This window comes from Corythoichthys intestinalis, chromosome 4, assembly GCF_030265065.1.
Source record: "Corythoichthys intestinalis isolate RoL2023-P3 chromosome 4, ASM3026506v1, whole genome shotgun sequence".
Taxonomy (NCBI): Eukaryota; Metazoa; Chordata; class Actinopteri; order Syngnathiformes; family Syngnathidae; genus Corythoichthys; species Corythoichthys intestinalis.
Window position 1 is genome coordinate 58,991,693 of NC_080398.1, and position 23,155 is coordinate 59,014,847.

Genomic DNA, 23,155 nt, shown 5'->3' on the forward strand with positions numbered 1-23,155 from the left:
TGCAATAATGAGAGCAGTTTTAACAACTTTTAACAGTTGATTCAGGGTAAAGGGTAAATTAGGGTAAAGAATTGGGCTCGGGCCAATTGTACCAAAAACCTCCACAAAAAACTTCACATAGTGTGGCCAATGTTTTTTTTTTTTTTTTTTTTTTTTTTTTGAGGAAAAAAAAAAAAAGTAATTATCACCAATTACTTTGCCAAGTAACTGATTACTCTTACATTCAGGTAATTGAATTAGTAACGCAATTACTTTTTGGGAGAAGTAATTTGTAACTATAATTAATTACTTTTTTTCAGTAAGATTAACAACACTGGTGGTCAGTAAATGTTACTTTTATAGAGCAGGTGCAGGGAAATAAATATAGAATCACTCTGTTCTGAGGAAAATATATGGAATCATGAGAAACAAACAAAGAAATAACAATCAAAACACATCTCTAGTATTTAGTTGCACCACTTCTGGCTTTTATGACATCTTGCTGTCTCTGAGGCATGGACCTGATGAGTATTCTTCATCAATTTGGTGCCAACTCTCTTTGATTGCAGATTTTATACAATTTCCACCACAGGTTTTCAATAGGGTTGAGATCTGGGCTATTTGCAGGCCATGACATTGACTGGAGTCTTTCTCCAAGGCATGATGCATTGTCATCCTGGAAAAGGATTTCATTATCCCCAAACATATTTTCAATTGAAGGGATAAGCTGTCAAAAATTTCAATGTAAACTTGTGCATTTATAACCATAGCCATCTCCCAAGTGCCTTTGCCTGGCATGCAGCCCCAGATCATCAAGGACTAAGGGAATTTTTGTTTTCTTCAGGCAGTCATCTTTTTAAATCTCACTGGAACGACACCAAACAAAAGTTCCAGTATCATCACTTTGTCCAATGCAGATTCTTGACTCATCACTGAAAATAACCTTCATCCAGTCATTCACAGTCCATGATTACCTCTCCTTACCCCATGGCAGTCTTGTTCTTTTCTGTTTAAGTGTCAATGTTGGTTTACTTTTAGCTTTCCTTTATGAAAATCCCATTTCCTTATAAGAGCATTTTTCACAGTTGACACATACCTTGACTACAGCTTCCTCCCATTTCTTCTTCATTTGTCTTGTTGTAAGTCTTCTGTTTTCAAGACATATAGCCTTTAGTTGTTTGTCATTACGTTTGGACGTCTTCCTCAGTCTACCAGTACGCTTAACTTTAACAACCTTGCCATGCTGTTTGTACTTGGTCCAGATTTTTGATACAGCTGACTGTGAACAGCCCACATCTTTGGCAACCATACGTGTACCATACCTTCTTCAAGAAGTTTGATAATCCTCTCCTTGGTCTCAAGAGACATCTCTCTTGCTGGAGCCATGATTCTTGTGAGTCCACTTGGTCCAGCAGCCCTCCAAGGTGTGATAAATGCATTGTTTTTAACAGCTGACTAACGAGCAGATCTAATCTGAGGCCGGGGCCCAATTAATGAAAGGAAATTGACTAGGTGTGTCTGTATTTTCTACTCAAAATGGAGTGATTCCATGTTTTTTCTTCAGAATGCAGGGATTCTATAATTATTCCCCTGCACTTGCTCTATAAAAGTAACATTTACTGACCATCACAATGTTTTTTATTCATTTATTTTAGTGTTTCTGAATGCTAAAGAGTTGCACTTTTGAACTAATTCACTATTTTTACAAGCTTTTTATCTTGAGTTTGTTCTACATAATAAAATGTCTGAGTGAGTGCTCATCCGAGACTGGTGATTCCATACTTTTTGCTAGGGGTTGTACTATACCAAAAAGTAAAAACCCATCTGATTACTGGTATTTAAGCCATCAAATTTGATTAATCAAATTGACCTTTCGCAAAATTTCTGCCTCCCTTAGTTACGCTTGATAAGCCGACAAGCTACGTGACTCCCACGGCACAAGCCATTTCAGGCAGACGTATGCCAGATTTATTTCGTGAGTAATACCAGTACATCATCCTCCAGACTGAGGCAAAATGCTTTACAGTATGCAGCAGAGGGTTATATTAAAAATATTTTAAAAATTGTAGCCAGTAAGGCTGAAACAACTAATCGATTAAATTGAACAATAAATTAGTTGCCAACAAATTTGATAATAGATTTTTGTCGGTAGCTATGACCAGCCCCGTTTGGGTCCTTGTTTGTGTGTAATGTGAGACTGCATGCGCGCACCACTGATTGGCGCGTGGGAGAGAGTTTTCACTGCTACACTCAGGTTGGGTTGCTGAATCAATAATATTACGTTGTGTTTAGAGTTAGATTGACTTTTGTGTTGTTAGATCCAGTGTGCTTTCATCAGAGGTGAGTAAATGAAGCTAATTGTATTGTTTGTATTCTTTGTTAATGAGACATTACTACTTAGCATGGAGCGCTAAGCTAGTTAGCGATTACCCCCAAGAACGGTCAGAGACGTAAGACAGCCAGAGAATACAATATATAAGAAAGACGGGGCATAAGGTGGTAAGGGATACATTGTTGAAACTAGAGAATGTCATTGTCAGTGGCGTAAGGCAATGCACACAAGAAAAAGGCGTCGATAAAAAAAGCTACATCTGGATCAGGTCGGCTGTTTTTTTTCTTTTTCAGCCATCAACACTCAAGCCATCTCTTTAACTGAACATTTGTATGTTCCACATCTTTACCAGAGAATATGGCACCAGGGACATCATTTTCGGACACAATTGCTAGGTTTAGCTCAGCAAACATCTCGTTCGTACACTATTTACATGCATCTAGCATGAGGGACAAATGCGAGTTTGACCCCCCCCAGCAACAGTTGCTAACGTCATGAATATTAATGAGCAAAGGTGTCACGGCGACACGGTTGCATGACAGCTACGAAAACATCAGAGGTCAATTTCTGGTTGCGTTTGCACTGCGAATGTCTGCGGCAATCAGACAGAGGAAATCACGAGGGCTCTCACGAGAAAGCACAAATTTAGGCACAACACTATGTACTGTACGTCCCAATGTACGTCAGACACGAGAATAAACAATGGGTAATAAGTGCAACATTTGTTTTTTGCTTTTTTATCACGACACAAACGATAAAATATAAATCATTTACCAAGTTTGTCTTTTTTCTGCATGAGGACATTACAAGCTCAATAAAAACGTAAATAAATATTTTATATGTTCATGATAATAAAAAATATGGAAAACAAAATAGCTTTACAGAACATTTCACCTCGCAGTGAACATGATAAGTGATCCACGTTGACAAAAGTGCTTTATTTTGAAAGGAAATTGGTAGTTTTATTTTGTATCAGTGCTAAATGTCCTTTCCAGCACAGTGGTATTGTTGTAACTCCATGCGGTCCGGCAACGTCGTCATGAAAAAATAGTCGTCTGCGTCAAGCTTCCGATTACCAGCGGCACGCCATAGACGATTCCGCTTAAGGTGGAAATTGTCATATTGATTAGTATGCTTGCTAATACCAACGACATCATGAATGCTGCCAATCTCGTCGCAGCCGCAAGCGGTGTGAACTTGGGCTACTAGCTAACTTTATTAACGTTAAAATGCCTATGACAGCAAAAAGCATGTTCATTTCATATTTCATGCGGTATTTTATGCTCCTGAATGAAATGGACCGTTTGGATGTGTGTGGAAGCGAGCAATTTATATATTCAATTTTTTGAATCCCGACCATTAAAATGAGTGACTTCCTGGATTGAGGAGGAATGCGAATGTGACGTCACCCGGGTCAGCATCTCACAATACAGCACTGCTTTATAGTATGCAAATCGACTGCGGATTCAGCTGATTTTGCGGCTTAATTCGTTTATTTTTCACACCAGCCAAATGTGCAGCAGGGTTTTGTTGCTGGACCAGGAAGAGGCGTGTGAGCCTTTTTGGGTTTCTAAAAGTAAGCTACGTGTTTTATATTATGTCAATACTGGGATAATGATACACGTTTTAATAAGGAGGTGGCTTGCATTTTGTGGCTGACAATGCTCCTTGTCCACCGAGAAGGCCACTCGGCCGACGACCGGCGGCTTGTCACACACACCCCTCGGTCCTCTTCGCGTGCCCGCCGGGAGAGAGCTATACTCAGCTTATGCTCGTGCGGTTCTCCATATTGTCCAAACTTCCAGCTCCTTCTGCCCTCTTTGTGTGCCCGGCAATAGACCACTATCTTCGGGTTGGGCTGGGGCAGCTACGCGCTCCTCCGACATCTGTCGGTTTGTCCAGCAGTCCTTCTCCAGCTGCTTCCCCGGCAAACGAGCCCTCCTGCGCGCAGCAGGGGAACAACGAGCTGTAACTTGCTCGTTGCCGGGAGGGTTGCCGATCGGCGAAGACAATCGACAACCCCGCCGCCGTGTGATATGACCCAGGGTAGTTTTGTGTGATTTTTTGCTTTGATAGGCTGGAATAAGACTTGGGAACACCGCTTGATTCGGGTTAGCATGTCAGCTAGCTGTCACGGCTCCTGGTTTGTTTACGCTCTCCAAAACCGGGGCAGGGAAATGACAAAAGCTGGACTTACTCCAGTGGCATAAAATATCTTTCAGGAGGTGCAAGAAGTCGACAGTTTTGAACATTATGGATTAATTTTGCCATGTCGTACTGAATAGATGCATTTTTAATATTTCATTCTCCATTTAGCACAAGACTGTTATTTGTCATGACCATACCATTTATTTAGCAATTGGGAAAAAATACTCAGATAAAAAAGAATATCGTGTAAAATATTGGAGTAGAGAGATCGAAACAACGACGTTTTGCTGCTCTCTTCGTCGCATTTTCCTCATTCCGAATAATTCCCCCTCAATAGGCTGAATTCTAAATCAGATGAAATCGTGACCCTGCCGACGTCATCCTCCAGCTGGGGACGCTAGAGCACTATAATGACAGGCGGGGCTAAACAGCAGATTAAAGTTATTTGCTGTCATCTGCGCTTTGCCAAATTGCTGTATAGTTGAATCATCTCAAAATATGATTCTAACTCAGATGATGATGCTATTTAAGATTTTTTAATGCTGTCACAGGCACATTAACCTTATTAGCTAACATTATAGCTAGATAGATCTTCGGCCTGCATTTTTAAGTTGCAAGTGGTAGCATTTTGCCTCGATTATAATAATGGCCTACTCTCTGTAAAGTTCATTACCATGGATATCCCACTCCACTGCATACTGCAACCCTCTCTGTCTACTTCTAGATGAAATTCATTTCAAAAAACAAACAGAAAACATGTCAGTTTTTTTTAAAAAAAAAGGTCTCTTGTCAACAGTGGTAGTGCAAATACAGAAATTTGAACTCCCGTCGTCATCCATAAATTGTTCGTTCAATCAATCACTGTCACTGAGAGAATTTGAAAGAGTTTCACCAGAGGGGCGGGACTTTGCGATAGGTCCACTGGCGATCTCAAAACCAGCAAATCAATCACATAACGGGGCATCCAGGAGTTTGTCAAATAATGCTTATTTAACAACACTCTCCAGGAAATATCTGATTGCTTTGTAACTGTTAAGGAATGGTTCTTGTATCAAAATAATGTTTTAGTATGTTGTTAAGGGTTAAACGATTACTGTATTTATTGAAAGTTGTCAAATTCACGTTAGAATTACTTGTTTGTTAATATTGGACACAGTAATTGTTTTTTGGTTACCACTAGTCTCGCGAGATTTGCGTGGCGTGAGTTTCAGCGAGACCTGCTCTCGCCCAGAAACAAAGGACTTTCATTAAGCCACACGCAGCAGCAGAGAGTTGACCAGCTGCATAGAAATAAACAGGTGCTAGCTGCACAAGCTTTGTATGCACACGAGTTCACGTTCACTCGCCCAGGACCTCCAAAGTGGCAGGCGGCCACGAGTTTTCACGGCATTTGAAGGCATTAGGCAATGGACAAAGTCAATAAAGTGCCCGTCTTTTGAGAAACCGTGCCCTGCGATGTCATTTTGGAAGGCCGTTTAGGAGGCAGAGTTTGTGAAAGGTCTATTAAATACAGGTAGTTGACACAGAAAAAGGATGCAGACTGACTTGTCCACCAGGTTCTTCTGCTTGAGTATGCGGTAAACCTCAGCTGAGGTAGCAGGACCCTGAAGCTTCTGACCATTCAACATCTCTTTCTCCAGCTCCTCAATGCTCTTAGGATTTGCGGTCAGTGCGGGAGAAACAGATTCCAGTCATTCATTGTTTTCATTCCAACAGTTATACAGTATCTAATGTACCTTCCCTGTGGTGGCAAAGGCCTCCGCTACACGTCGATTTCGGCCGCCGTAGCAGGTCGTGATAAGGTCAGCTACACCGCAGCTCTCCAAGAAGGTTGCTGTGGAAACATTGTCATCCTTCGAGAAGAGTTTGGCAAAGGCTATCATTTCCATCAGGCCCAGACGAATCACAGCCGCCTTTGTGTTGTCACCACAACGCAGCCCGTCGCAGAAACCTGCACCTACTGCCACAATGTTCTGATGTAGACAATAAGCAAAGAGTTCCTGATTAGTTCACGGTACCATGACACTGAGGAACAATTTGACAAAAAATCTGTCAGTTAGATTTGTATTCTGATTTAAATTGGCACGCTGATACGCAAATTGCAGCAAAAGTCTTTTACAAATATGTTGAATATCCAACTTGAACACAACTAGCAAAATTCTTCGTAAAAACTACGTGTGTGACAATTTGAGCTGTCTCGACAAGTCGAAGTAATCAATGATGTAAATGCGTCGACGAGCACAACATCCCGTTGACGGTTAATGAAGGGTTAAAAAAATATACATGTGGAAAGTTGAATGTCGGACATTTGGTATTCAAGCGGGGAATGTGGCATAAGCAAAAAAATAATAATAATAATAAAAAAACTGTTGTGTCCTGTCTCTTCAATGCCAAGCTTGCCTGCACGTCAGCCGTGAGTGAACACCTAAAGAGCCGTCACCCAGTTGTAATTTTGGAAGACGACAGGAGACAACTGATAAGATAATTATTAAATGATTATTAAATATTTGCTTTTACCAAATGAAGGCTCACAATAAAGTATTGATTGCTATAATAGTATGTTCCATGATGATTGCAGTAAAGAGATATTTTAGTGATTGATAACTATAGACATGTTTAGTTCTTGATAAAACTGCTTTGTCATTCTGTCCAGTTTAAGCCGGCCCAGGTTCCCCAGGTCGACTTCAAGGACAAGCCACGGACATTGAGCTCTAAACTGTCTGGGACATTTAAGAAATCATATTGTTGCAATTTATTACTTGCCCAATGCTATTGCTTCATGAAATGTATTTGATGTGATAGTTATTGAGATGTTTATTATATAATTACTCTAATCAATAGCTGCCTGCAATGAAGTAATGCTTTGCTTATTGTGCTTACAAAGAAGGAATGTTTTTCTTGAAGAAGCCTTGAAGACTCTTGCCTTCCCAAGGGCAAGAGGCAACAACAAGACAGTTTTTACTTTGCTGCAATGTGCTGACACACATGTATTAATCCCACCTTCATGCATACACATAGCCAATCAAATTCATTGAGGTGTCGCCCGCTTTGCTCCCCATCCTTTTAAGGTTGGCACCTTGGTGCTAGGGCCATCCCAGATAAAAGAAAGGTGAAGAAGTTTTTTTTTTAGAATGATAGAGGAAGCTGTATTTTGTAGTCCATTGCATAGATTCGTCCTTCTCCCTTCAAGCTTTTCAACTAAATTGAGTGCCTTCTCTCCTTATTTTGGGTAATATTATAAATGTCTACCTAAGTATTCATTTTTGAACTTGACAATAACAAGCTAGCAGATCGTAAGTCCATCTAACTAACTAAAGACATGTTTTATTGAAGTTGCTAAGCCTGTCAAGATATGCAATGAGTCCATTTATAGCACGGTAAATAAAAATGAGGGCGGTAATTTTCACGGCCGTGTTTTATCGCCGTGTGTGTGCATACATTAGTGCGTGCGTGTTGATGGCATATGAGACTCCAGTTCCTTTCACAGATGTTTATTGGTCATCAACACGCCGTAGAATTAAACTTCAGACATACAAAATAAGGAAACACATATATATTAAACACTGTAAAGGTTAGCATTATTACATTGAGGGTAATAGGGAAAAAAAGACAACCTACTTTAGCCTGCTATAAAACATTGGCGGTCTTCTCAAAGTGCTTTTTTGTGGAGTGTAAAGCTTACGGTTTGTGGATTAGCGAACGTTCGTCTGGTGAACATTTCAAAATAAAAGCACGTCATGTTCGTCATATAAATAACAATTTCTGGAGTTAATCGCGCATACTTCAGAATTCAGATGCTACAAATAGCTTTAAAATTACAGCCTTTCTGACAAATCTGATTGGCAATGAATAATTCATAGGTTTGCATAGGGACGGTAGGGACATAACAATACCAACTTTTCAGGATGCTCAAATTGCCCCCACCTAGTTATAAGCAACCTTATTTGTATTTAGGGCTGTCATACGATTAAAATTTTTAATCGAGTTAATCACAGCTTAAAATTAATTAATAGTAATTATTCGCAATTCATCCACCTCTAAAATATGCCATATTTTTCTTTAAATTATTGTTGGAATGGAAAGATAAGACACAAGACGGACGTAAACAATCAACATACTGTACATAAGTACTACTTTTCTTTATTATAACAATAAATCCACAAGATGGCATTAACATTATTAACATTCTTTCTGTTTAAGGGATCCACGGATAGAAAGACTTGTAGTTCCTAAAAGATCAATTTGAGTACAAGTTACAGTAATTTTATATTAAAACTAGGGCTGTCAAACGATTAAAATTTTTAATCGAGTTAATTACAGCTTAAAAATTAATTAATCGTAATTCAAACCATCTATAAAATATGCCATATTTTTCTGTAAATTATATATATATTCTGTAAAATAAATTGTTGGAATGGAAAGATAAGACACAAGATGGATATATATATTCAACATACGGTACATAAGGACTGTAGTGGGCATTTTACTCTACTGTCATTTAAATCTGTCTATGCCAGTGACGTGCGGTCAGGGGAGGCAGGTGAGGCAGAGCCTCACCTGTCATCATGACAAAAAAATAATTATAGCATCAAATTTATATTAATATTTGTCCATTGCTCTTTATGTATGACTCATTTCAAACATTTTTTATAGTCAAAATCGCTGAATTTGCCCATTTCCTGTTCAAATAACGAAATGAAACGAGAGGTGCGGCAGCAACGAGTAAAGCCTCACCTCTGATTGCGCAATCCATAACAAACTGGGTTGATACATGGAATTGGAGCGGGCTGGTTGCCGTACATCTGCATGTCGCCATTATAATGTTTCCAGATACGTTTATTTGACCTGATTTTCCACAGTCTGGCTAATGTCTTTAACCCTTAAAGTTTAATTTTTGTTAGCGACATATTTAGTTTTGCTGATGGGAAATAAAACAGCAGTGAAAAGGCACAGCTTGCGGCAGATAGTACTCTGCCGCACTGAAAGGGGGCGTACGTGAAACTTGGCTTTCCGTCAAAAGTGGACGCGATTAACAACACCGGAGCTAAAAGGTTTGCTTCAAACTACGGGACAGAAGATAACTCGCGCTTTTCAAACGGACTGGTACACCCGAAAAGACTGGCTATGTGGCTGTCCTTCGAAAAAATCGGCTTTGCTGCTTTCCCTGCCTTTTTTTCTCAACTTGTGCCAATGTCTGGACTAACACGAGATATTGTGACATTAAAAAACTACCACGAAGCCTCAGCAAACACAAGAGCTCGAACACTCACATTCAAAGCCTGATTGCTTTAAAAACTTTTGGAAGCTCAAGGATCGATTTGGCTTTGACGAACAGCGGAAGCTCAACGGTAGCATCCAGAATGCTAAGGTAAAGAGTTTGAAATACCTCATTAATGCAACCTGCATCCTAGCTAAACAGGAGTTAACATTTCGTGGTAACGATGAGCGTGTAAGCTCTTCTAAATGTGGCATATATGTAGAACAATTACATGGTTTTGCTAAGAAAGATGAAAGGTTAGCTAGACATTTGGACACATCCACTGTGTGTTCTGGCTTGTCAAATAGAACACAGCGATCTAATTGAAGCAAGCCTCTCCATTGAGGTGGAGAGATTTTTTTAAGGTAAAGGAAAATAAGGAGGACTTTTACAAAAAGGGCGTAGGTTTGCATAGGGACGGTAGGGACATAACACTACCAACTTTTCAGGATGCTAAAATTGTCCCCACCAACGTTTAAGCAACTTTACCTTTTTTGCATGATATAATTTTCAGTTATATAGAGAATTTAGATCTTTCAATAGTTCCATATGTTGTAAGGATAGAATTGACCATACCATTATTAAGTAAATTATTTTCATTATGTTTATGCTAATAAAAACCAGACATTTATTCAGGAAGTTTTCAAAATGTTTCTTTAGTATTTTTTGAAAACAAAGGTTTGAATCGAACAGTGTATCATCTGAACCAATGCACATAAAAGTTATTATCAGTAGATAAGGATTTATTTTGCATTGATCATTTTGCCTATTAATTAACTAGGTTCATATACATGAGAAATGTGGCCCTTTGCCCCCTTCATCCAATCTGTTTGGTCTTATTAATGTCCCGTCCCCAGCAAAAAGTGTACCTACATGCAGGTTATGCTGTTATATCGTCACTACGAATGTTGAGACCAAACCTATGCTCTTCCAAAGTAACGGCGGTTTTTGTGGTGAAGGATAGGTGCAAGACTACAAACAGTTTTCATTTCAATCTTATAAAAAAAATTTTTTTAAAAAGAGCTTAGACTAAGAAAAATACAATAGAATATTTAAAAACTAAATTTTGGCCTTAAATAAAATATTCTTTGTTTTTCTTTTCACACTTTTTGTTTAGCAATCTGTAATAAATTGATTAAAGTATCAGAATTACAAGTTTTAAAAACAACTGAATATTTCACTAAATGTCAGAATTGAATTCTGTGGTTTTGTACACCACTCTTTACTCTCATTTATGTTGCATGAATTATCGCAAATGCATGTTATTTTCTTACTTTTACGTATCGATAATATGTACCGTGTGTGCGTGTTTTGTGAAGAATGCTGACGAGATATGAAATAACCAGTAGCCAATTGAATAAGCTACCCTTTTTGGTTTATATATTTGGAAATCTGACACTAAAGGAATCAGTGCCTCACCAACCATGAACCTCACCGCACGTCACTGGTCTATGCTGTCCTCACTCCGAAGCGTCTACTTTTTCCAAAGCTAGACAGCTAGTGAACGACGCCTTAATAATTAGACTTCTTCCTTTTTCATCTGATTTATTAATAAAATGGCCTCAAACCATTGTCCTCTTTAGACCGTCGTAAAACTACAAAATAAAAGTACACAAGCATTGCATTAGCAACAACGTTAGCTTAGCACGCTATACAGGTTCACTAAACATAAACAAAAAGCGTCTCATACAAAAAATATAACATTTCGCTTACTTACATAATATGTACATTCTTTACAACAACCATACTTACGGACAAATCTTGTCCAAGGATCATATAAGCACAACATTATCAGCCCGAGATGTCGTGCAGCCATAATTAACTGGCAAGAAAACAATAAACCATGTCGCAAAGCGACCACAAGAGTTCCCTGTTGGACAGCACAAAAAGCCTTGCTGTAAAACTTACCAAAAGGCAGAATACTGTCTGAGCGGGACATGTGCGTTAATTGCGTCAAATATTTTAACGTGATTAATTTAAAAAATTAATTACCGCGCGTTAACGCGATAATTTTGACAGCCCTAATTAAAACCCATTTTAATATTTTCGTTTTAATAAAATTTGTAAAATTTTCAATCAAAAAATAAACTAATATTTCGCCATTGTTGACGTCACCGAGCAGGACGTCACATGGGCTCACTGCCGTTCTTCCACAGTGTCTTTAACTACGTAAGGTAGTGAATGAAATACACCACAAGGTGTCAATGGTGAGTTTTAAATTTATTAAGAGATCTAGCAAAGGCAAGGTCTGAGTAAGTTTTATGTGTATTTTGCATACCTATTTTGATTGGGAATGCCAGTTCTCTTTGCATTGAGCGCTTTTCTTTTTGTGATTTTTTTTTTGAGAGATAGGAATATTATTTCTGTTGTGCTTTCACTAAATGATACAGTAGCGACTTAACTGTTCCGCCCAAATGCATGATGGGAAGTTGGGCAACCATGACTGTCAGTTGTGGCTGCAAATGGTATACAGTATGTTTTGCGTTGTGTTCAATTAAGCCTGTGAAGAGAAAGAGCGTCTCCTGTCATTCTTCCCCACGTCATTCACCACAATACTTACAGTGCCTTGCAAAAGTATTCGGCCCCCTTGAATCTTGCAACCTTTTGCCACATTTCAGGCTTCAAACATAAAGGTATGAAATTTAATTTTTTTGTCAAGAATCAACAACAAGTGGGACACAATCGTGAAGTGGAACAACATTTATTGGCTAATTTAAACTTTTTTAACAAATAAAAAACTGAAAAGTGGGGCGTGCAATATTATTCGGCCCCTTTACTTTCAGTGCAGCAAACTCACTCCAGAAGTTCAGTGAGGATCTCTGAATGATCCAATGTTGTCCTAAATGACCGATGATAATAAATAGAATCCACCTGTGTGTAATCAAGTCTCCGTATAAATGCACCTGCTCTGTGATAGTCTCAGGGTTCTGTTTAAAGTGCAGAGAGCATTATGAAAACCAAGGAACACACCAGACAGGTCCGAGATACTGTTGTGGAGAAGTTTAAAGCCGGATTTGGCTACAAAAAGATTTCCAAAGCTTTAAACATCTCAAGGAGCACTGTGCAAGCCAGAATATTGAAATGGAAGGCGCATCAGACCACTGCAAATCTACCAAGACCCGGCCGTCCTTCCAAACTTTCTTAAACAAGGAGAAAACTGATCAGAGATGCAGCCAAGAGGCCCATGATCACTCTGGATGAACTGCAGAGATCTACAGCTGAGGTGGGAGAGTCTGTCCATAGGACAACAATCAGTCGTACGCTGCACAAATCTGGCCTTTATGGAAGAGTGGCAAGAAGAAAGCCATTTCTCAAAGATATCCATAAAAAGTCTTGTTTAAAGTTTGCCACAAGCCACCTGGGAGACACACCAAACATGTGGAAGAAGGTGCTCTGGTCAGATGAAACCAAAATTTGACTTTTTGGCCACAATGCAAAACGATATGTTTGGCGTAAAAGCAACACAGCTCATCACCCTGAACACACCATCCCCACTGTCAAACATGGTGGTGACAGCATCATGGTTTGGGCCTGCTTTTCTTCAGCAGGGACAGGGAAGATGGTTAAAATTGACGGGAAGATGGATGCAGCCAAATACAGGAACATTCTGGAAGAAAACCTGTTGGTATCTGCACAAGACCTGAGACTGGGTCGGAGATTTATCTTCCAACAGGACAATGATCCAAAACATAAAGCCAAATCTACAATGGAATGGTTCAAAAATAAACGTATCCAGGTGTTAGAATGGCCAAGTCAAAGTCCAGACCTGAATCCAATCGAGAATCTGTGGAAAGAGCTGAAGACTGCTGTTCACAAACACTCTCCATCCAACCTCACTGAGCTCAAGCTGTTTTGCAAGGAAGAATGGGCAAGAATGTCAGTCTCTCGATGTGCAAAACTGATAGAAACATACCCCAAGCGACTTGCAGCTGTAATTGGAGCAAAAGGTGGCGCTACAAAGTATTAACGCAAGGGGGCCGAATAATATTGCACACCCCACTTTTCAGTTTTTTATTTGTTAAAAAAGTTTAAATTATCCAATAAATTTTGTTCCACTTCACGATTGTGTCCTACTTGTTGTTGATTCTTGACAAAAAATTAAAATTTTATATCTTTATGTTTGAAGCCTGAAATGTGGCGAAAGGTTGCAAGGTTCAAGGGGGCCGAATACTTTTGCAAGGCACTGTATATTTGTTGTGAAAGAGTTGTCAAAGCTTAAGCCAATAAAAGGCACGGTCCAATGAACGCCGGTGTCCACTCGCATTTCTCTGCCTTTTCGCTCTCAATGTGCTAAAACGGTGTCATTGTAAACTGTTTGAGGCAACGCATGATGGGGTCATTCCGTGCATGCGTTAATTGCATCAAATATTTTAACGTGATTAATTTTTTAAATTAATTACCGCCCGTTAATGCGATAAATTTGACAGCACTATTATAAAATAAGTTCAGTTTGTAGGTATTTTAGTTTGTTTTCCTTTATGTCCAGGCTTACATTTACCCCCTTTTTCACTTGCTGAATGTGCCGGTCCGTTTTTTTGTTTGTTTGTTTTTTTGCCTCAAACGCACGCTTGATTAGCTGATGACGTTGTCTGTTAAGGTTATGACATTTTTTCAGTTATATTTAATTTATTAATTTAGACAATGTTGAGTCATCGAAAGACAAATGTTTTTTTTTCTTTGCATTCCTGGACAGTTAAGAGATTATTAACAAGTTTGTATTTATTGTGTATGTTAATATAATTTATGTTCAACTATTGCAATTTAAATTTGCTTATAAAATCCGCTTATAAAATCCAGACATTTATTCTGAAAGTTCTCAAAAATGTTCCTTTACTAGTTTTTGAAAACAAAGGAGTATTCTGAATCTGTTCACATTCCATTGTTTTGCACTAGTTAATGCTATCAGCATTTGACCTCATTGTTTATTTGCGATTCATTATTGTTATTTACAATTTTATTTGTACTTTAATACAGAATTTAAGTGTTCCAAAATGTTTTGTGAATGAATAAGCAACAACAAAAATTTCATTGCTAAAAATCATTGCTAAACAACAACAAAAATTATTAGATTAGTCGACTACTCGTAAAAATAGTCGGCTGACTAATCGGGAGAAAATTTGTCGTTTGGGACAGCCCTAGTGACAATACATCAAAAAGATGATATATTGCGATACTTTGTAGCACCCAAAGTTACTGATATGCTCCCACCAAGAATCGATATATCGTTTTAAAAAGATGTCACTTTAAAAAAAAAACAGAACCAACATGTTGCCACCAAAATCGGAAAAAAGTGTCTCTGTTGACTCGCTAGCTGCCACTGACGGCACTTGATGTCCAATCCATTTTGGTCAAATGGATTGGTCAATGGCACGAAAACAGCACATTCACAGCAAATCTTCCTGGTTTGAGGGGAATTTATGGGTCACTTCATGTTAATTTCCGGGCATTTACAGGTCACTTCCTGTTCATTTTGAGCCACTTCCTATTCGTTCGGGGACATTCTCAGGTCACTTCCTCTTCTGTAACCCAAAATCAACCAGAAGTGATCTGTAAATGCCCCAAAGTCCACAGGAGATGACCCAGAAATGCCCCAAAATCAACAGGAAGAGACCAAAAATCAGTATTTTGGATATTGTAGAATGAGTTCCTGACCCATGTATCGATAACTGTTGTATCGTCATGTCGTGAGATAATCGTTATTGTGAGCCTTGTATCGCAAATCGCTTAATATTGTGATGTACTCAGAGATTATATGTGGCATTTTAGCGCCTCTCAGCGGGTGGTGCTATGAACTGCATGTCATTTCTGATTGACAACATTAAATCATTTTTTTGTAGCTTTTTTTAAATTTTTTTTCCTTTTTTAGTATTGTTGTACAATGGTATGAAAAAGTATCTGAACCTTTTTGGAATTTCTCACATTTCTGCATAAAATCACCATCAAATGTGAGCTGATGTTTGTCAAAATCACACAGATGAAAAAAATCTGTCTGCTTTAACTAAAACCACCCAAACATTTAGAGGTTTTCATATCTTAATGAGGATAGTATGACAATGCATGGCATGACCTAAAGACAGTGATTCATGTCAGACATCCTTAGAATCTGACTGAACTACAGCAGTTTTGTAGAGAAGAATGGGCCAAGATTAGTCCTGATCGATGTGCCAGACTGATCTGCAGCTGCAGGAAGCGTCTAGTCGAAGTTATTGCTGCCAAAGGGGGGCAAGAAAATTTAAATGTGATGGTTCACTTACTTATTTGTCCCCCTTCTGTCATTGTTTGCATACTATCCTCATTAAAATATGAAAACCTATAAATGTTTGGGTGGTTTTAGTTAAAGCAGACACTATTTTTATCTGTGTGATTTTGACAAAGATCAGATCACATTTGATGGACATTTTATGCAGAAATGTAAGAAATTCCAAAAGGTTGAGATACTCTTTCAAACCACTGTACATCGGCAAATTGGAGGTCCTGCACTCCCGTGTGCACAGTTTTCCCCACACATAATTCGTGTAAACGCAGAATTAAAATAACGTCAAAATGCCACTTTTGTGTAATTGCGTAAGATCGTTAGTGTGTAAACGTGGCCTGAAACGAGAGGTTGTCATTTAGCCTCCTTTTTATTGAATTGGGCCGGTTTTTCTGTGTGAATGTGCTGGAAACTGTCTTTCCAATGTGAAAACCCTGCTCAGATACTGCCCTTAGTAAAGATGTTGAACTCAATCTGAGATCTGATATCCTTTAATCTTTTCCACAGTAATATGTAGGAGCTGGTTGCTGCTGAAAAGTATGCATGATGCTTCATAGGTTTGTCTTCCAGCATTTTGGCAAGCGTAAATGAATTATTTTTAAATGGAAGCGGTGATGCAATGCATCGCCCAGTGTCAGATTGGAAAGGGTCCAGATTTTAGATATAGATAATGGATGGACAAAGAGTGGGAAACACTAAGGCGGTTGGCGCATTTTTCATCTTTCACACGGATTCAGAGCCATTAGTCAGCATATACAGTGCCATGAAAAAGAATATGCCCGCTTCTCAAATTCAGATTTCTATGCAGTTTCTCCCTTTTAATATTTAAGCTCATCCAACAAATGGTGATTTTATTTATTAAGGATAAGTATATTGCCACCACAGCTAAATCCTGAATTAACTGTAGAAAATCACATTTTAGGGAAAGCTGTGGTTCATTTTCAGTGGCTAGACCTAAGCCAAATTAAGTCCAGACCTATTCAATCAAGGAATCACTTAAATAGAATCTGTCTCAGAAATTGAAGCTTATATACAGTGGGGCAAATAAGTATTTAGTCAACCACTAATTGTGCAAGTTCTCCCACTTGAAAATATTAGAGGCCTGTAATTATCAACATGGGTAAACCTCAACCATGAGAGACAGAATGGAGAAAAAAAACAGAAACTCACATTGTTTGATTTTTAAAGAATTTATTTGCAAATCATGGTGGAAAATAAGTATTTGGTCAATACCAAAAGCTCATCTCAAATTCTCAATACTTATGTACATACATACTTGTGTATGTTATGTACCCTTTGTTGGCAATAACGGAGGCCAAACGTTTTCTGTAACTCTTCACAAGCTTTCCACACACTGTTGCTGGTATTTTGGCATATTCCTCCATGCAGATCTCCTCTAGAGCAGTGATGTGTTGGGGCTGTCGTTGGGCAACACTGACTTTCAACTCCCTCCACAGATTTTCTATGGGGTTGAGATCTGGAGACAGGCTAGGCCACTCCAGGACCTTGAAATACTTCTTACGAAGCCACTCCTTTGTTGCCCTGGCTGTGTGTTTGGGATCATTGTCATGCTGAAAGACCCAGCCACGTTTCATCTTCAATGCCCTTGCTGATGGAACGAGATTTTCACTCAAAATCTCACGATACATGGCCCCATTCATTCTTTCCTTTACACAGATCAGTCATCCTGGTCACTTTGCAGAAAAACAGCCCCAAAGTATGATGTTTCCACCCCCATGCTTCACAGTGGGTATGGTGTTCTTCGGATGCAATTCAGTATTCTTTCTCCTCCAAACACGAGAACCTGTGTTTCTACCAAAAAGTTGTATTTTGGTTTCATCTTACCATAATACATTCTCTCAGTCCTCTTCTGGATCATCCAAATGCTCTCTAGCGAACCACAGACGGGCCATGACGTGTACTTTCTTCAGCAGGGGGACACGTCTGGCAGTGTAGGATTTGAGTCACAGGCAGCGCATTGTGTTACTGATAGTAGCCTTTGTTACTGTGGTGCCAGCTTTCTGTAGGTCATTCACTAGGTCCCTCAGTGTGGTTCTGGGATTTTTAATCACCGTTCTTGTTATCATTTTCACGCCACGGGGTGAGATCTTGCATGGAGCCCCAGATCGAGGGAGATTATCAGTGATCTTGTATGTCTTCCATTTTCTAATAATGGCTCCCACAGTTAATTTCTTTACACCAAGCGTTTTACCTATTGCAGATTCAGTCTTCCCAGCCTGGTGCAGGTCTACAATTTTGTCTCTGATGTCCTTCGACAGCTCTTTGGTTTTGGCCATAGTGGAGTTTCGAGTGTGACTGACTGAGGTTGTGGAAAGGTGTCTTTTGTACCGATAATGAGCTAAAACAGGTGCCATTAATACAGGTAACGAGTGGAGCCTCGTTAGACCTCGTTAGAATAAGTTAGACCTCTTTGACAGCCAGAAATCTTGCTTGTTTGTAGGTGACCAAAAACTTATTTTCCACTCTAATTTGGAAATAAATTCTTTAAAAATCAAACAATGGGATTTTCTGTTTTTTTTTCCACATTCTGTCTCTCATGGTTGAGGTTTACCCATGTTGACAATTACAGGCCTATCTAATCTTTTCAAGTAGGAGAACTTGCACAATTGGTGATTGACTAAATACTTATTTGCCCCACTGTACTTCATGACCTGGATGACGTGCAATGATTGATGGAACAATGAATTCTGCTTTTTTCCAGTCAAAGGAGAATGCTTAGCCATCAGTTTGCGACCTAAAACTGAAGCGCACTTAGGTTCAGCAGGAGGTACTATTCAAAACACACCAGCAGGTCAACTTCTGAACAGCTTTTAAAATTAAGGTTTCGGAACTCACTTGAGAAAAAAATCCAGATCTAATAACACTGTCAGTGTGGGTAATAAGGGCGCAAAGAGTAAACGACGTTAAAGGACAGTGGTTTGGCCCACAAAAGGCTGTAAGTTGTTTCAGCTGACATATGTTTGTGTATGCATTTGTAATAACTTTAAAGCTAGTTTGTGGAGTTATGTATGAGCAATTTGCTATGAGAATTGTAAATATGCTAGCATTCGTACCAGTGTTGATTTTGGCAGGCATTTTAATATTCGTCTTCGTCTTTTGGACGAAAATACTTATTATTCTTAGTCATATTTTAGTCATTTCAAAATGTATTCGTCTTAGTCTAGTTTTAGTCAACGAAAACTCAAATTTCGTCAAGTTTTAGTTGAAAATTCTCAAAAATGTTTCCGTCTATAAACTTCAGAAGTTTTAGTCCATGAATAAATAAATACATAAATAAAAGGTTTCCAACAATTTCGAATGAACACGACATACAGGCACATAACTGTAGAGTCTACAAGGAGATCACCATTTTAATGATGATAATACACACTCAGCAAGAAAACAGCACATTATTTGCAATTAATTAAACTAATTAATTTTTTAGACACCGAGTGACCGCGCAAAATGCTAATGCTCACACTGCAAGTTAGTTCAGTGTGCGATGATCACTCAGCACAGACCTTTAAAGGCTAAAGCAACATGGCATATCTAGCCACGACAAGAAAAAACAAAACTCACCAAGCAGCACCTGACACATATGTTTCACAAATGGAGCCTGGAATGGGCACAGGCCTACTCACCGCACAGCCCCCCGCCCCTCGCAGCACGTCACATGAGGGAAACGACCAAAGAGTGCAAAATGCGCGCTAACTAATACAACAAGAAAATATCCCACATTGTGAATTTATGACGCAAACAATGGTGAATTTTCATCTCGTTCTCATGTCGTCAGACGACAACCGGCATCCATCTCGTTATGTTTTAGTCTCCCAAGACACATTTTCAGCGCGTCGTCGTGACGTCATCGTCATGAAAAAATTGTTCGTTGACGAAATATTTGTTATAGTCATCGCTGACGAAAACAACACTGATTCGTAGCAATTAAGCTAGCAGACTTTTGTTATGCAATTTAGGCTGATTTAATCTACTAAATACAGTGGGGAGAACAAGTATTTGATACACTGCTGATTTTGCTGGTTTTCCCACTTGAAAAGCATGTAGAGGTCTGTAATTTGTATCAAAAGTTCTCTTCAACCATGAGGGACGGAATCTAATACAAAAAAACTCACGGTGTATGATTTTTAAATAATAAATTTAAATTTAATTGCATGAAATAAGTATTTGATACATCAGCAGGGGTGAAAGTGGATAGAAATTCTTGCCAGAACGGGGGGGTGGGATGGGGTGGGGGACCCTCCTAAAACCACCGAAATGCTAAAACTGCTTTTGGCACAGTTACAAATATAACACACAATAAAACAACAGGTTTCACAGTGGTTTGCACGTTCCCCTCACAGTTCTGAGATCAACAAGTGTTCAATCACGGGCTCCAACCTTCCAGTGTGGATTTTGCATGCTCTAACCACGCCTGCGTTGGTTTTTCCTGGTGTGCGTGAAAGCAGGGCTAAACTAAACAGGAAACAGGGCAAGCTGGAAATAGCTAAATTAAACTGAAAACAGAACGGAATTATACGTTTGGTTCGGGCCAGGGTTCTCGCTAACTTTTTAAAATAAATATATATATATATATATGTATACTAAAACGATGTATGAATGTTAACTAAGGAATACTTGTTATCAAATAAATAATTTGGAAAAAAAGAGAAGGCGCTGTATGGTCATTGCAGAGCCAGAGCGTGCCATGCGCCCTCTTTTTAATATCCACCTCTGCAAGACGGCAAAACCGCATCTCTTTATTTATATTTAGCCAATTTTTCCAGCGTTATTTCGTTGTGTAAATGTATTTATAATGATCATAAAAATATGTAGACTATTTCAACATTAAGAAAAGTTGTGTTTTTTCTCTGCCAACTGAGAATTCGTTACAAAAGACAGGCGTTTATGCATAGGCATTGTCACCAAATGTGATCACACAAAATGCAACCAGTCCGTTTTCCAAGCAGCAAGCAGTGCTTTGTCCATGTCTGACTGGCGCATCCCTTCCCTCTCCTTCTCCTCCTGAGTCCTCACAAATAATACATAGAATTTTGAGGTTTTTATCGGGCTCGGCCCCACAAATAAAATATTACATTTTTTTTTTTCCCGGTCTCAGGCCTACAAATAAAACAGAACATTTTGTGTTTTTTTTCGGGCTCGGGCCTGCAAATCCGGTTAATTGAATGGGCTGGGCCGGGTCGGGCTACAATACCCGCGGACCCGGGTCGGGTCGGGCTGGATTTTTCAGCCCCGATCTTACCTCTTGATGACCTTAAATTGGTTGCAGTTACATGTCGGGAACGCTCCCTCCTGAACAAAACACGACACGATTTGACCAACATTGTGACAACCAATGCTGACCAAAAATGACGTAATGTCCAGGTTATAAAATTGCGCCAGCAGCCCTCCACGCACAGAGAGCGCCAGTAGGCAACATTGGACAAGTCCGTGAAAGCGTCTAACCTGCTTCATTCTCGAGACATCTTTTCATGTGAGAGCAATGACGAGAGTAGATCCCGCGTCACCTGATACGGGAATTTCCCTGGATATATGTGTGAAAAGGGCTACAGGCAACGCGACTTGTCAGATCCAGATGTTGGGAAGAACTATGTAGAATAAACGAATAATAAAAATCAGTGAAAACGGACGACGTTAAACAAGCTCTTTATTAGGCTTGTTGTTAACACTTGTGGATGTAAATCTAACGTTAGTAGATTGTTCTTATTAGGCTCGAGCGTTTACGTCACAGCAGCACGGGATCATGCGAGATTTGCGACAACGCAGCCATTTCGGAAGCACGTCTGCATCACGGGACATTTAAACTTAACGGCAAATACAATTCAACTACGAGTGCCAAAGATGGAAAAAAGTAAGGAAAACTTGCCAGTTCGATACAGAGACAAACTTGTTACCACGGCGAAGGACAGATATGTGAGCAATTTTAAGGATGTGAACAATGTTGACCCTTACGAGCAAGCCGAACACAAATGGAATAAAGATGTCGACAAGCTTCCACCACTACGCGAAATGGACATCATGCTGTATTTAGTGTTTGGTGTAAGTTACTACACTCATCAGCAATTCCGAAACTACAAATCGCTACAAAGCTACGAACAGTTTTGCTGCGGATGGGTGCAGGATCTGCACATTATGACCATAGCAAACGGCAACACCATCTTTCTAGCAAAGGTAGGCAATGTGTGTTTACATTAGTCTGTGACCACGGATGTACAAATTTTTTGTTGCAGAAAATGTTGCCTGTGTACAAATTCTTTGCCACTCTCTCACGTCAAAATATTACAGCTTTTTCATTTAGCAACGACAGGAATTATGTCTTATGAAAACAATGCACATGTATGCATGCTAGTTGTTTAGCTGTAGCTATAGCTAACAACAGGCCGACTTAGGGCATAAAGTTACCGAAATTTGCGTAAACAAACTAAATTAACTTACTGGAGTGGAAGTGCATAGAGCAAACTCTGTGTGTAACTGGAGAATCAAACGTTATGCCCTTCCTTCTGATCGAGGCCACCCATGCCATTCTTCGACGTTTGGTAAGTTCAGATATGACCTTTCCCTCGCCTTTTCTCCAAGTAGGGATCCGGAAGAAACTCAATGGTGTTCCGTCGAGCTGTACATTCTCCTTTCTATTCGATCGGTTGTTGCAATTCTTTACCGCACAATAATTTCCAACCATTTTTAAAGAGCGACCTGTGTTGAAATGCCTCACTGTTTATGTTTTCCGCTTCCAAAATGGCGATAGCGGCGGAAACCTCGCGAGTGCCACGTCATATGCTCGAGCCTAATTGGTGATGTGTGTGTGGCAGCGTGGCAGTTTTTTTTTTTAAATGGGTTTTGACAGTTGCCGTCATATTTTCGGGATCAAAGCACCGTATGCCGTATTGGCATTCCGCCATCGTATTTCATGGCGGAACGCCGAGCCGGTGCGTTCCGGCTCACTTTCACCCCTGTACATCACAAATATCGAACTTAATATTTGGTACAGAAACCTTTGTTTGCTATTACAGATACCAAACGTTTCCTGTAGTCCTTGACAAGGTTTGCACACACTGCAGCAGGGATTTTGGCCCACTCCTCCATGCAGATCTTTTCCAGAGCCTTCAGGTTTCGGGGCTGCTGCCGGGCAACACGGACTTTCAGCTACCTCCATAGATTTTCTATCGGGTTC

The 23,155-nt window shown here is 39.4% G+C and overlaps 1 protein-coding gene across 1 annotated transcript in view; it reads right to left on the reverse strand.

The window, feature by feature from the left end:
• Positions 1-23,155, reverse strand: part of LOC130914578 (glycerol-3-phosphate dehydrogenase 1-like protein) — a 69,156-nt gene that overhangs the window by 7,921 nt on the left and 38,080 nt on the right. The window contains exons 6-7 of the mRNA XM_057833899.1: positions 6,196-6,432; positions 6,005-6,111 (exon numbers count right to left, since the gene is read on the reverse strand). Of these exons, the coding sequence (XP_057689882.1) occupies positions 6,005-6,111; positions 6,196-6,432 (344 nt within the window). The remainder of the gene's footprint in view (positions 1-6,004; positions 6,112-6,195; positions 6,433-23,155) is intronic.